Here is a 15,466-nt window from a genome sequence, read left to right on the forward strand (position 1 = left end):
TTTCTCTCCCCCATGATGTAGCCTAAGGGCTTACCTCCTATTAGGGATACCAGACATGACATATATATCCTCTCTCTCACACCCAAGTATGGCAGAGGGCAGACACAAGGCCCAGTTCAGCCAGATGGGCAATGGTTGGCAGCAGAATGCTGAGATCCTGCCTTCCAGCCCCTCAGATGCCCTCTAGTCCCTGCCCTTGCCTCCCCTGGTCCCCCCACCTCCCACAAATTCTGTGAGCCACCTTCTCCCATAGCCTTCCAGTAAAGTACTTTTTAAGTTAAATGGTCTTTGCTGTTTGCAAAGAACATGGATTCTTAAGTGGATGCCATGAACACGTCTACCCGCAATGGCTGGACAGAGACCTGGCTGGCTCACTGTACCCCTTCCATGCAGAGGCTGGAAGGCAATACACCACAGTGATAAATGCCGTGAACGGATGCTGCTCACACATATACAACCAGAAGCAAAAGCCAATGAGGGGACCTGCGATTGGGAGATGGGAAAACTGCATCCTGTTGTCCAATTGAAATGGGATGGGCTCACATGCAGCCCTGAAGGCCAGGCTGATGGTAGAAACATCTTCTTGCCTGCTAGTCTTCCATTCTCCCTCCTGCCGTGGGTATATAGTCACACGTGCACATGAACATGTGCAAGCCTGCACATGACCGCACACACATGTACACATGCTCACATACATGCACACACACACACTTGGCCAGCAGGCATCCTCCTGGTCCTCTCTGGGGAGAATCTCTCTTGGAGACTATGGCAGGCCTAGTGTCCAAGTGGGGCCTGGGTAGCAAATAGAGAAACAGGAAAGGAAGGAATAGAGGAAGACCCAAAAAATACTTATGCTTTCAGACCATGACCCCAGAACATTCACAATCATCTCCTTCTCTGGTGGGACCCAAAAGGCCAGGTCACTGCACTCACAATCACACATCTCAAATAAGCCAGGAGTCCCAGAGGGACATACCACTTTGCTCTATGTAAGACTAACAGGGCCACCCAGACAGCCTGACAATAAAACATTCCCAACGTGTGACGCCAAGCTGTCACTCCCCACCACGTCCACGTCCACTGCATTCTCTTCCAGTCTGGGAGCCACAGGCATTTTTGCTGACTGGAGAAGTGAGCAAGGAGGGAACAGAACAGCCCGCCAGGCTCAGCACAGCGGGGACCCTCAGATCCCACCCCCAGTGTCAAACCAGCTCCTAACAGAGCTCCATCTACACACAATGTGGACACACGGGTGAGACACATGGATGCAGACACGCACACACAAGGACACACATTTCCCCAGCCCACCGGGAGCTCCACTCACGCAGGTAACACTGGACCAAGAACAAAATGGGGGCAAAACCCCACGGGACTGAGGCAGAGGCAGCTTGCTTCCTAGCACGTTTATTGGAGCCTTGGTAAAGCGTAGATGCGGATCAGGAGCCCCCACCAGAGCCCAGCCAGGCTGACTGGAGCAGGGCACTGCGGGGACAATGTCCTTTTTCCCCATTATAGACAACAGTATTAAAAAAAATAAACTTTACAATAATACATTTTCGCTCATCTGTTGGGGTATTATTTCCATAGTTTTGTTGCTTAAAAAAAGGAAACAAAGGGGAAACCACACAATATATGTATATGGATGTGTATATACATATATGTTGGGAGAGGAGCCCCGGTATGTACATACAGTTGACGTATGTCTAGGAAATTAGGAAAGAGAAAGTGGAAAGGGGAGGAAGGGAGAAGACAGCAGGAGAGCTCAAGGGACCACAGTGCTGCAAATACACACCTGGCTGTGGTCTCTCCTCTCCCTCTCCCCAAAGAGAGACCTGCCAAAGGACCCACGAGAAACCAAAAAAGCCAACAAAGTACCATTTCTCTCTGACTTCAAAATTTCTGCCACCAAGAAAGAAGCTGGTGCCCGAGTTTTGCTGCCTCGCCACGAGGGGCTCTCCCAGGCAGGCTGAGCTCTCAAGCCTTCCTGGAGCTGGCCCCCAGCCCCACCACTCCATGCTACAGTCAGGGGGAGCCCAGCACAGTGCTAACCCCCTCCACCGCCATCCGTGGGGAAGTTCCCACACCAGCTGCAGACCCACCAGCCCCACCCGAGGGCAGAGAGGGAGGGCAAAACCATCTCCATCCTTGAAGCCAAAGGGCTGAAGGTGGACCCTCATGGCCAGCCCCACTGCCCCGCTGACTGATGCCCTCTGCCAGACCCCAGCAGGTCCACAGAGTGGGCAGCCTGGAGAAGCAGCTGTGTTGTCCTGCCCCCAGTCAGCCTCAGGCACAGCCCAGAGTCCCTTCCACTGCAGGCTCTTGTCTGGTCTCTGCTTAAGAAGGGTCCAGAGAGAAAAACACCAGGAGAAAGTGAAGGGCATTTCTAAAGCCTTGTGCCCTCCTCGGCACCAGAGTGTCCCCTGCCAGGGGACCCCTGAGCCAGCTCTCAGGCTGCCCGCCTGCTTGTCTGTTTGGTTTACAAAAACTTCTCCGGAGAAGAAACCTGGGAGGAGACAGGTTCAGCGACAAGGTGGGAAAAACAATTTTTTTTTGCAAGGTGTGTATGTGTCTGTGTGTGTTTCCATTTCGTCAGGCGGCTGTTCTTGTCTGCGTAGCTTTCAAAAATCTTCTGACTCGGTTGCCACAGCCTACAAGGCCAGTTTCAGCATCAGGACAGACAGCACGGTCAAGGCAGCCGATGATCTGGCTCTGCTGGGGCCTGAGTTAGGTTTGATCACCTTGTTACTCCCTGGGATGATATTTGTCGTGAGCTGAGTCCACAGCAGAAGAATCAGGAACAAAGAGAATGAAAACAAAGAAAACAGTCAGGAGGCCTGGGACCAGGCAGAGAAACGGACTCAGGAACCAGACACCCCAAGCCCCTGTCCTCTCTTCCACCCACAGGGACCCTCCTTTGCACTCTGGAGTGCTGACTCTCCCGGAGCTGGCCCAGGCAGGAGCAAATGGCAACGCTCTGTCCCTTCTGGTCGGACCCTCCTTTGTACTCTGAAGGGAGTGCTGACTCTCCCGGAGCTGGCCCAGGCAGGAGCGAAAGGCAACGCTCTGTCCCTTCTGGTCGCAAGCCCTAGGGTTTGGAGAGGAGGGCAGCGGTCACCAGGACCTCCCTGCATCAGGGCTGAGGACCTGCGTCCCAGTGAGGAGGCAGATGGTATAAAGCGCTGAAGGAGAAAGAGGAGAGAAGAAGAAGGAGAGAGAGGAAGGAGAGGGGAAGGAGAGAGGAAGGAGAGGGGAAGGAGAGAGGAAGGGGAGGGGAAGGAGAGAGGAAGGGGAGGGAAGGAGAGAGGAAGGGGAGGGGAAGGAGAGAGGAAGGGGAGGGAAGGAGAGAGGAAGGGGAAGGGGAGAGAAAGGGGAAGCGAAGGAGAGAGGAAGGGGAGGGGAGGGGAGGGGAGGGGATGAGAGGGGAGAGGAGGGAGCCCACATTCTCCCTGTTTCTCAATTTCTTCAAATCTCCCCTCCTCCATGAAGCCCTCCCTGAACATCTTTGTCTGAGTTTCTTTCTTCTGTGAGGTCTCATACTGCCTTTTCTTCTCATCTAAGCTACTATCTTGGGTCTATAAGTCATATATCTATATATCATCATATATATCTATATATCATATATATCATATATATCTATATATCATATATATCTATATATCATATATACCTATATATCTATATATCATATATACCTGTATATCATATATATCATATATACCTGTATATCATATATATCATATATACCTGTATATCATATATATCATATATACCTGTATATCATATATATACCTGTATATCATATATCATATATACCTTATATATGATATATATCAGATATATCTATATATCATATATATCTACATATCATATAGATACATCATATACATCATATATATCTATATTCATATATATCAATATATCATATATATCTATCATATATATCATATATATCTATATATCATATATCTATATATCATATATATCATCTATATCTATATATCTATATCATATATATCATATATATCTGATATATCTGACATATATCATATATATCTGATATATCTGACATATATCATATATATCACATATCTGATATATATCATATATATCATATATATATGAAAGAACTGTGTCTGTTTCCACTTCTGTGCCTCCTAATATCACAGCAACAGTGCCCAGCAGGTCGACACAATTGTCTTAAGAGAGTAAGGAAGGTATGGGAGGGCCTCTGCTCAGAGCAGCTATTTGTCTCTCCCCAAGGAGATAGCCAGGAGCCCTGGATGCAGACTTTGCACTCCCCCACCCCACCCCAGCAGAAGCTCAGCTGGTCCAGCCCATGCGATGAGATTTGAGGGCACTGGATCTGAGGCTCCCCAGGAAAATGCCGCCCCACCCGGCCCAGCCTTCTGCACCCATCCCCACTCTGCCCCCAACTCACCTCTGTGAAGCACATGCTTAACTCTTTCGAGTTGTTGGCCTTCAGCCCCTGCTCCTGCGAGAGAGAAGGTGCCAGTCAGGACAAGTCGCCAGGCTGTTCCTGGCCGGGCTTTGTCCAGAGACTTAGATGAGGCCCCGCCATGCACTGTTGGCTCCGCTAAGCACAGCCAGCACACACAGTGAAGAGGGGTGGCTCAATTCCACCCAGCACAAAATGCTTCTGTCCTTCTCTGATACCCTCAGCAATTAGGACCCAACTCCTCTGGCTCCTGGAGAACAGAGTTCTAACTCTGCTCCCAACTAGCGGCATTATATAGTCATCAGCCATTCGCATGTCTGTCCACATACTCAGAGCAACTCTTGGGCAGGGACCGTGTCTTCTTTTCCTTACACTGAGAAGCGTCTGGTTCATAACAACTCAACAAATGTTTCACTAGATGCCGGCATCCATGAATGAATGAATGAATGCCACAGATCAGAAACGGCCTCCAAGGGCCAACTCCTGTTAATTTGCCATGGCTGATGGAGGGCTCTATAGAAAAAGATCATAAGCGTTCATCTGGGCTTGAGGGGAAGAGAGGCATGATTGATTAATGATGTCTGCCACTGGTCCATTAGGTGGATATCTGGCAATTGCACCAGCCCATTTCTGTCCTACATGGATGTGCACACCTGGGAGCACTATGGACAAGGTGAGGGATGAGAAAGGGTGGCTTGGTGATGATTCCAAGATTCTCTACCCTGGCGTGGCCACCTGGATGCAGGGCCAGAGGGCACACATGATGAACAGCCCTCTGTTATCATCACTGTAATGGAGATCCATGGGAACAAGCTGGGGACGCAGCGCTTCCATCCAGGATTCAAATGGCTTGTTCCCAGGGCATTTCCAGGGAAGCTCTGGCCACCAAAAGCAACTGGGAAGCCCAAGAAATTACGCCGCAATCACTGCTCTTGGCCAGAAGTATCAATAACCCCTTGGACATCACAGGCAGTCTACCACCCAGGGCATCTGGTCAGCTAAACAAGACCCCAGCTGTCACATGGAGCCCCTGGCCAAGAGTACAGTCACTGCAATGGTGGAGATAGGACCACGGTGATGATTAGTACAGCAAGAATGAAACCAGGAGTGTCCCCAGGTGCCAAGGTGATGCCCAGCCAACTCCCCAGCTGTTGCCCTTTGCAGAAGGGCACGTGCTCGACAACCCTTCCAGACCCAAGGCCTGGACTCCACTCCCCAGGACTTGGTGCTGCTCCAGCTAAGACTGTGTGAGGCCACGGGGAAGGGTGTCGGGGGGAAAAAGAACACGCCCACCCCCTCAGAGGCTGTGCTGTCATCATGACCTCACATCTGCCCTCCGAGTCCCTTGGCCAATCCTTGCTCGGTCACCTCAGTCTCCACTTGTGACATCCTATGGTTTGTTGGAGTCTGTGCCCGTGGCCTGACACCTACGGACGCCCAGCATCACTTCCTACTCTCATTGTTTCAGGTGCGGCAGGCCAGTCCCCGCTCTTTCTGGGAGTCCCTGTCTTATCCCTTTGTCCCTACCCCCCACAGAGCTCACTAAACCGTTGGGAGCCCTCTCCTTTGTCCCCTCCCCATCTCCTGTGTCCCCTCCCCATCTCTCTCCCCTCCCCTCTCCTCTGTCCCCTCCTTCTTTCCTGTCCCCTCCCCGTACCCTCCTCTGTCCCCTCACCCTCCTCTGTCCCTTCCTCCTCCTCTGTCCCTTCCCCTCTCCTGTGCCTTCCCCTCTCCCTCTGTCCCCTCCCCCTTCTCTCCCCTCCCCTCTCCTCTGTCCCTTCCCCTTTCCTCTGTCCTGTCCCCCCTCCTCTGTCCTCTTCCCTCTCCTCTGTCCCCTCACCTCTACTGTGTCCCCTTCCCTCTCCTCTGTCTCCTCCCCTCTCCTCTGTCCCTTCGCCTCTCCCTGTCCCCTCTTCTCTCCCTTCCCCTCTCCTTTGTCCCTTCCCCTTTCCTCTGTCCCCTCCCCCTCCTCTGTCCCCTCCCCTCTACTGTGTCCCCTCCCCCTCTCCCTCTTTCCTGTTTCCCTTTCTCTGCTTCTCCTTTCACCTGGTTTCCTCTCTTCCTTCCACTCCTTTCTTCACTCTCTTCTTCTCTGTCATTTTTCCTGTGTAATACTTGCCAGCGTCCCCTCCCCTCTATCCTATTTAAGAGGAACTTGTCAAGTTCTGCTCACTCCCAGGAGCAAAATCCAGTTTCAGGCCCCCTTGGCTCTCTGGAGCGTCAGCCTTTAGATCCTCTCTCTCCACACCTGGTCAAGCCCCCAGGCCAGGGAAAATGGGCTTGGCGGGTGCCGGGTGCTTTGCCAGCTGCTCTGCATGGGCTGACCTTGGGTGTAACCATGCAGAGTGTCTAGGTCCGGGGCTTCCCTGAGAGCAGCACCCACAGCCACAGCACACTGTGCAGGCCCCACCCTGGGGCCCTTCTTGTCGGTTGTTTTCTCAAGCCTTATTTTGTTTAGCGGTAGACTATTGTCCAAACAATTTTATGTGTACCTCCAATATACAAATAAGCTAAGACTCCAATATACAAAACAGCTAAGACTCCAATATACACAACAAATAAAAATGGAGCTGTTTTGGTGGACGGAAGTGAGGATCTTAAATGCAGGAGGCTTCTGCCTCTGTGATTCCCCGTGGGCTCCACTGGTTTAGTGAGGAAAGGGGAGGGGACAGAGGAGAGGGGAGAGGACAGAGGGAGAGGGAGAGGGGAGGGGACAGAGGAGGGCGGAGGGGACAGAGGGGCGGGGAGGGAGCACAGGAGAGGGGAGGGGCCAGAGGAAAGGGGAAGGGACAGAGGAGAGGGGAGGAGAGAGAAGGAGGAGAGGACAGAGGGAGAGGGGAAGGGACAGAGAAGAGGGGAGGGGACAAAAGGAAAAGGGAGGGGAGGGCATGGTAAGGGGAGGAAGCTGAGGGAGAAAGAGAGCAGGAGGGGAGAGGACAGAGGAACAGAAGACAGAGGGAAGAAATAGAGGAAGGCGGCAACAGAGGGCGGGGGAGAGAATAAAGGGGGAGACAAGGGGGCTGGGGACAACCATGTACCCTTTTATCTGATGCTGATTATCAGGGGACAGTGAAAGACCTCCCTGGGCCAGCCCCAAGGGACGTCTGCCCCAAGGTGTGGTCTCTGCCAGGGGCGACAGGTGGGAGTGGGAGTGTTGCCCAGCAGTTCCCACTTGGGTGGGAGTGTTGCCCAGCAGCTGACCTTTCCTGAAGGTAGCACCTAGTGGGGGGAGGGGCAGAGAGAAAGAGAGACCACCTCTGATGCCAAAACCACCAGTGTCTCAAATTCAGTGCCTCCCTGCCCTCCAGGGGCTCATACTCTAATAGAGAAATAAACTCGCACATAACCACTGATATGGTTTGGCTGTGTCCCCACCCACATCTCATCTTGAATTGTAGCTCCTATGATTCCCATGTGTCCTGGAAGGGAACCGGTGGGAGATAACTAAATCATGGGGGTGGGTCTCTTCCATGCTGTTCTCGTGGTAGCGAGTAAGTCTCATGAGATCTGATGGTTTTACAGATGGGAATTCCCCTGCGCACGCTCTCTTTGCCAGTCACCATGTAAGACGTCCCTTTGCTCTTCATCTTCTGCCATGATTGCGAGGCCTCCCCAGCTATGTGGAACTGTGAGTCCATTAAACCTCTTTCCTTTTTGAATTACCCAGTCTCAGATATGTCTTTATCAGCAGCGTGAGAACAGACTAATACAACTGCCTTCACAGCAGATGAATACACAGAGAGGAGAGAAGGCTGCCTGTGGGTCTAGGGAAACAGCCTGGGGCTTACTCCATCCCTACCCAGAGCCTCTCATCCCCTGGAAGCATCTGTGGCTCTAGTTCTAAGGCACACAGACCTAGGCTGCAAGAATGGCAGGACACAGGGCCACTAACAGCAAATCCTCCACCGTGGAGGCAGCACGGGGACTGTGGGAAGAGCTGACCCCCAAGGGCTGCACTGTAGGTGCCACCAGAAGCATGAAAGAACTGGCCCTTGCAGATGGCATGGGGGGAAGGATGCAGACACAGAGGAAGGACAGTGGGAAAGACATCCTTCCAGAGCTTTCTCCCAGGGAGGCTCCATTGCCCAGGAAGTGAGAAGGAAATTATTATCTTCCTCCTCTTCCTTGCCCACCTCCTGCCTACCCCCAAAGCCCAGGCCAGCCGTCCCAGAGCCTCACTGGTCTGGCCCAGGCGCTAGTCTAGTGTTGTCCTGCTGGCTGGAGCCACAGCTCTCCCGTGCTCCCTGCTTCTGTCCCTGGCCCCCACTAAATCTTAGTGCCCCTGGCCTTCCTTCCTGACCTGGGCCATCCCCAGTAACTCACACCTCTCCCATCCCCAGTAACTCATACCTCTCACATCGTCTCCATCAAAACAACAACGCTGCCTGTGACAGGAGACAATGCAGACAGGGTGTGGTTGTGTTCCAATAACACTTCATTTATAAAACCAGGCACAGCAGACCCCCACTCAGCACTCTGTGCTGTCCTGACTCTGCCGCGGCTCCGCTGCTGGTTCACCTGGGGCAGCCCACCCACTGCAACCCCACACGCATTCTCCCGATTCTTTTCAGGCCTAGCAGCAGGCGTTGTTATGCCCACGGGTCCTTGGCCTCCACTCCCAGTCAATGCACTTGCTCCGTCCTCTGGACCCCATCACCCTCTACCAGTCCCGCACGCAGCAGGTGCACCAATCACCTTCTCCCTCATAGCCATCTAAGCTTCATCCTGTCCGTCCTCCAGCACCGGGACCAGGGTCTTGGCCCATGATGCTTGTTAGCCTCGGTGCCTGGGATGTAGTGACACACAATAATAATTTCTGTTGAGTCAATGAATGAATGCATTGACAGGTCTCTCAGTCCCATGCTCTGAGGTCCACAGGCTTGTGTGCTGGGTATGAGACCTATCCAGGAGCAGGCAGGAGGAGGGAGGAGAGAGAGGTGGCTGCTGGCTGCAGAGTCAGCTGCAGGTATATGGTGATGGGGCCTTGGGCAATCTCTCAAAACTCATTTTTAATTTGCCCAAGATGTGACTGGCAGTCCAAATCACAGGTGGGCAGGTGGAGACACAGAGGCACAGGAGATGGTGTGTTGTAGGGCTCCCCAGTGCTAGGAAAGGTGGGACTCTAGCTGATCTGATGGGGTCCTGCAAATTGGCATTCTGGGCCCAGAGCAGCCCCAAGGGAGTGTCAGGGAGAACAGCAGGCCATGGCCAGGAAAGCACCAACCATCGCCCGTCTCTCCCCCGCCCTCACTGCACTGCCCTGGTCCAGGCCCCATCATAGGACCAAGAGTCTCTAACAAACCTTCCTACATCTTCAACAGAAAAGCATCTTCACCTCTGCAGCTGCCCAGTCCTGCGCACACAGAGGGCACCTAGGAGAAGGAAGAGAGCTGCGGGCACTGAAACACACAGACCCCATCCTCTAGGACAGCAGGGAGTTTCAATGAATCAAATGAACTGGGGACACCGGGGTCTCTCCTTCCACCTGAACAGAGCACCCACTCCATGCCAGGCACTGTGCACCAGCTACGCAGGGTGACACAGGAGGGTGAGATGCCACTCTGGCCTCTGGGGGCCCTGGCCTAGCAGGGGAAAGGAGAACACATCACGATGGGGCCATGAACACACAAAGCGGGAGCCCAGAGCAGGCGGAAGGCAACCTGGTGTGGATGGAATCGGAGAAGGCATTCCCAAGAGGTGACATCAGGGTAGGACGCACCAGGTGGAGAGGAGTGGGAGACGGCAAGGAGAGACGTCTTGCTCAGAGGAATGGCCAAGTGCAGGCCAGCAGCTGGCTCACCCATCCTGCAGGTGTCCAAGACTGACCTGACACTCAGGTTCCCTGCTCTAGAGCCCAGTGGGATGGAGAGAAGGGCAAGGGAATTCAGACAAGGTATATATTTAATATACATGGGCCGGGCCAGAAGGCCCCAGGAGAGACCATTCTGCAGACCCTATCAGGCCTCTCCAAGGTCCACAGAGCCCAAGGCAGGCAGGGCTGCCTGGAGAGGGGGCCAAAGCCTGAAGGAGACACTTCTGAGAGTAGGACCTAAGACATCAGCCACAGGGCCAACTGGGAGGGGGCTCCTGGCTCTACTGTGGTGGCATCCAAGACTCCCACAGCCCCACTCAACAGCCCCACTCAACAGCCCCACTCCCACCGTGGGGAAGTCCTTTGTGGGGAGCAGATTTGGAGGAGGAGGAATCAGAAGCTGGCCAGGAGGCAGGGTTCCTGGCCCTTCTTGACTGTCAACTGGCTGTGGGGCTGTGGACACGCTGCTGTCATCACCAGGCCTCTGGTGGCTTGGATTTGGGAAGATCTTGGAGGGTCCTTCAAAGTCCTGACATACAGATACCCATGTAGGGACCCAACTGGCTACCATATCTGGGGGTCCCTAAGCCTTCCCCCAAGGAAGAAGGAAGGACAGAGAAGGACGGATATCAGCAAAATAACCTTGCCTCTCTCTCCAGGGTGTTATCTATGGTGTACAGGCTCCCCCCACCCTTCCTCCCATCCAGACTCAGCTCTCTGTCCCTGTGATCACTCAGGGACTCCCTTCTATAGCTATGGGTGCCCCTAATACCCTAGGGCCCCACAAGGGCCACCACAAAGCCACTCAATCAGAGATGGTCCAAGCTAGGGGAGCTGAGAGACAGGGGACAGATGTGGGCTGTGAAGGAGGGGAGGCACCCATGCCAGCCCCAGGCAAGCCAAAGGCAGGGGCGAGGACTTATTCACTCGACACTTCCAGCTCCCAGCATGGGATAGCAGGTGCTCATTAAAAGCATTGTGCCGGGCGCGGGGGCTCACGCCTGTAATCCCAGTACTTTGGGAGGCCGAGGCGGGCGGATCACAAGGTCAGGAGATCAAGACCATCCTGGCTAACACAGTGAAACCCCATCTCTACTAAAAATAAAAAAAATTAGCCAGCATGTTGGGCGCCTGTAGTCCCAGCTACTCAGGAAGCTGAGGCAGGAGAATGGTGTGAACCCGGGAGGCGGAGCTTGCAGTGAGCTGAGATCACGCCACTGCACTCCAGCCTGGGCGAGACTGCGAGACTCCGTCTTAAAAAAAAATAAAAAATAAAAACATTGTAATTAAAACTGAATCAGAGGACCTTCCTCTTCCATTTCTCTGAGAAGCCTGGAGAGCGGTGGAGGTTGGACCCCTTTGGAGGGTCTATTTCTCCTCCTTTCCTCCCGGTAGGCTCTCTCAGCTGTCCTGCCCAGACTGACTTAGTCCGTAGGCCTCCAGCCACCTGCCAGGCAGCCTCCTCAGCCCCCGGATTTGTAACGCCTAACATTTGTGCAGCATTCCTCCACTGACCAAGCGCTTTCGCATATATCATCTCACATACACATCACCTGTATCCCCACTGAGATCAAAGCAAGATTTGAGCATGCCCCCAGATGGTGAGACCGCAGAAAACCAGGCTGGGACTACAAGAAACCAAGCAACCGATGGCTCGGCAAACTGCAGAAGAAAAAGAATTAAATGGGCCTCAGAATCATCAGGGCTGATGGTGAAGGAGGCTGGGTGGGGGTCCCAAAGCCATGGCTTTGGACTTTATGACCACAAGGAACCACAGTGGGAGTCCTGGGAAGGTTGCCAGCATCCTGCCGAGTCAGCCTCTCCCCAGATGGGCCGGTCCAAGAGGCTCAGGTCGAAGGGTGCATGCAGGAGGCTGGTAGGATCTGGAGGACCTGACAGGTGGCACAGCCCTGACTCGCTGAGCTGCCCACCGCTCTAGCATGAAATTGAGCAATTGTCTGCGGAGCAGGACCCCGAGCCCCCTGCTTGCAGCCACTCAAGCATGCCCAGTGTCATTAGGAGCTGCCCAAGGGTGACAACAGCACCTCAGCTCCAATCAGGAGGGGAGCGAAGTGGAGGGAGCAGGACATGGAAGAGCTCCCTGCCCAGCCTCCAGGAGGGCACTTGGAGGTCAGCTGCTCCTGAGCAGGGGAGCCCACAAGGGAAGGGAAAGGAGGCAGAAAGAGAAGAGGAGGGCTTCCATAACCAGAACAGGCACACGCACTTCTGCAATGGGTGCCCAGGAGGGACTTGAACCCCCGCCAGGCTGGGTCCCTGCTCAAGTCTGCATCCTGGCACTGTGGATGTGCATTGTTGACCCTACGAGCCTGCTGCCCTACTCAGACGGGTGCCTCACTGCCCCACACACAGCCAGGACTTGTTCCCCCTGCACCTGCACCGAGGCTGTGCCCCACTGCCTGCTCTTCAGACCCTACAGCCCACAAGGCAGGCATAATACTGTGATGTAACAGGGGTTTAACACTTGCAAGATGAATGCCCAAATGAAGGAACTGGTGAAGAATGACCCCCGGCAGCTCCTCCCTGCCTCTTGGGTCCCTGATGGAAAGGGAGGACCCTCCCTCCCTGGCCTCAGCTGAGTCATTTCCCATGCCACTTCCGGTGCCATGGTGCTCCCCCCACACCTCAGCCACACCCCCTCACCTGGACAGACGTGCAGGTGGTGATGACACTGGTTCCCAGGCTGGTGCTGTCACTGAGGTCATCTGGCAAAGAAGGCGTCTTCTCCACCCGAGGGGCCTGGGTGGCCTGCAACGAGGGGCCTTTTGGGGACACATTCACATCCGTGCCATTGCCAAAGGCCTGGATGGCGTTCCCTGGGATGGGGGTGAGGGTAGATGCAGAGAAGTCAGAATCCACGTCCGTCACTCCTGTCCCTGCTCCTCATCCTCCTCACCCTGACCACCCCCTTCCCTGGAATAGTCCAGACGCCAGGACAGGGTATAGCACAGCCAAATTCCCTCTGCTGAAACTCTTTTTCAGATACCCACAAAGGTCTCACAGCTACAGAATACAGCAAGAGAGAGGTTAAAAAACACAGAAGCCAGAATAGCAAGAAGTGTACATGATGGGGAACACAGAAGAAAAAAGGAGAAAAAGAAGGGGGTGGGATGCACGGGAACCTAGGGGAGGAGGGGGCTACCTCCTCTGCATGGTGCCACCAGCCACACCTCCCAAAGCTCCTCACCCCCAGCTCCCTAGTCACAGGCTCTTCCGGCCCCTATGCCTCCTCGGATGTTCCCAGGTCCCCACCCTGGCATGCAGAGGCCCCACATTCAGCCCTCGGCCCACTCCACACCATAGGCTCTCCCTGGGTGGCCTCTGCTCCTCCCACACCATCCAGAGAGGTGCCCAGAAAATCTCTGCCTCCACGAGCCACACACATCTCAAACTCATTATGTCTAAGCCTGGGCTAGGCGTCTCCTCCTACCCTTGTCAACACTCCTTTCCCTTTGACCCCTCATATTGCAGCCTTGAAGGTATCATCTCTTATCTACCCTGGCCCCCCATGTCAGAATCCTGAGGGTCATCCATGGTGCCCCCCTGCACACCCGCTGGCAGCCCGCTGAGCCCACCTCCTAAAGATCCCTCCACCCCATCTCCCATCACTGTTCCCCTCCCACTGCTCTGGTTCACAGCCACCACTGTGTGCCCCTGTGAGCAGCTACTATGGCCTTCTGATGGGCCTCTCTGTGTCACGTCACTTGTCGGAATTGATTCACTCTGACCCCTGCTGCCTAACAACACAGGCAGATTCGCTTTCTGGAAGGCTGATCTGATCTCACCCTTGCTCACATTCCTTCAAACACCCACAGCACCACTGTCACCCCCACAGGACAAGAAGATCTAAATGCCTCAGGCCTGCAAGGCCCTGCATGACAAGGATGCTATCTACCTGTCCAGATAACTCTGCCACTCTGGTCATCTTCAGTGCTATGTAGCAAGGCTACGTGATTGGCAGTTCCCTCCACCCGCCATGGTCTTCTGTGGAGCCCAGGACCTCTGCCCAGGGTAGACTGGCAGGTGCCCCCTACCTCTTCAACTGACCGATGCCCAGCTAACCATCCACAGATACATTCTCCAAGAAGCCTTCAGGGCCTCCCTCTTCCTGGCTGACTTGGGCATCCCCACCCTGAGCTCCTCAAGAACCCCGTGCAGACCCCTCCCCTAGAGCAGCTCACTTGCACTGTGATCATGAGTGACCCCTCTCAGTCTACCTCCGTCAAGCACCTCCTCGATGACTTGGATCCCTGAATCTCCAGTGCCACACAGAGAGGGAGGAACAGAAGGATGGAGAGATGGACAGAATAAATAAAGGAGGGAAGGAAAGAGGGAAGAAATCTTCAGGTGAGCATGGGTGGCAATGGGTGTTGGGCTGGAAAGATCAAAGGCAGACTGAGCTAGACTGTGGCTAACCTCTCTCTAGCTTTTGGGTTAGGAGTTTGACGATGTGAAAAGGAAGTCGATTCCAGAGGGAAACAAACTCATTAAAGGGAGACATGACAGATGCCAGTGATCCTCATGAGAGGGCTCAGTCTCCAAAGGAAACTAGCTGAAGCTGTCCCAATAACAGACCAGACCAAATAACAGGCTTGACATAGGTTTAAGGCCTCTGGTGGTAAACTGAGGCTGGCCTACTGACAGCTCTGGTGTGAATCTCCAAGAGCTCAAAACCCAAGGTCCCCACGGGCAACACCCATGGCGAAGAAGCCTCATCTACATCACCAGCCATCCCCATGGAAGGAGATGGGAATGGCTAGGACAGACTCCAGGAGGGGTGGGAGGGGCTGCTGGGGTTGGGGACAACATCCAGAACTTACGGAGGCATGGGTTCTCGGTGAAGTCCCGGAGGAACTTTTCACACTCCTCCTCCATGTTCCCGCTGCCACGACAGCTGCACCAGGGGGACACCACGATGCCAGTGGGGCTGGAGTCCACATAGTTGGGTGTCATGTCAAACCCTGGGCAGGGAGAAAGGTGGGGGAGAGGAGAGAGGTGCGGTGGGGCCTTCCCCTTGGGCCCACAGACCAACCCCAGGCACAGCAGGGCAGAGGCCTGGTACCCATCCTCTCATCTGGCCCCGAAACCCCCATCCATCCCAATCACACTGCTAACTCTGAGCATGACTATCCCAGGGACCATGGGGTCAGCAGGGGCAGAGGGGCCAGCAGCACAGAGGA

At 54.2% G+C, this 15,466-nt stretch overlaps 1 protein-coding gene across 4 annotated transcripts in view; it reads right to left on the bottom strand.

Annotated features, from left to right (window-relative positions):
- Positions 1–1,388: 1,388 nt before the first annotated feature.
- The window catches only part of GFRA2 (GDNF family receptor alpha 2), a 98,350-nt gene continuing 84,272 nt past the window's right edge, over positions 1,389–15,466 (bottom strand). For all 4 annotated transcript variants that reach the window (XM_030816888.1, XM_030816891.1, XM_030816890.1 and 1 more), the window contains 4 exons: positions 15,107–15,247; positions 12,930–13,102; positions 4,439–4,492; positions 1,389–2,771 (listed from right to left, as the gene is read on the bottom strand). In XM_030816888.1, coding sequence (XP_030672748.1) covers positions 2,649–2,771; positions 4,439–4,492; positions 12,930–13,102; positions 15,107–15,247 — 491 coding nt within the window. In that variant the 3' untranslated portion in view covers positions 1,389–2,648. The remainder of the gene's footprint in view (positions 2,772–4,438; positions 4,493–12,929; positions 13,103–15,106; positions 15,248–15,466) is intronic.

Source organism: Nomascus leucogenys, chromosome 8, assembly GCF_006542625.1.
Source record: "Nomascus leucogenys isolate Asia chromosome 8, Asia_NLE_v1, whole genome shotgun sequence".
In the NCBI taxonomy this organism is placed as follows: domain Eukaryota; kingdom Metazoa; phylum Chordata; class Mammalia; order Primates; family Hylobatidae; genus Nomascus; species Nomascus leucogenys.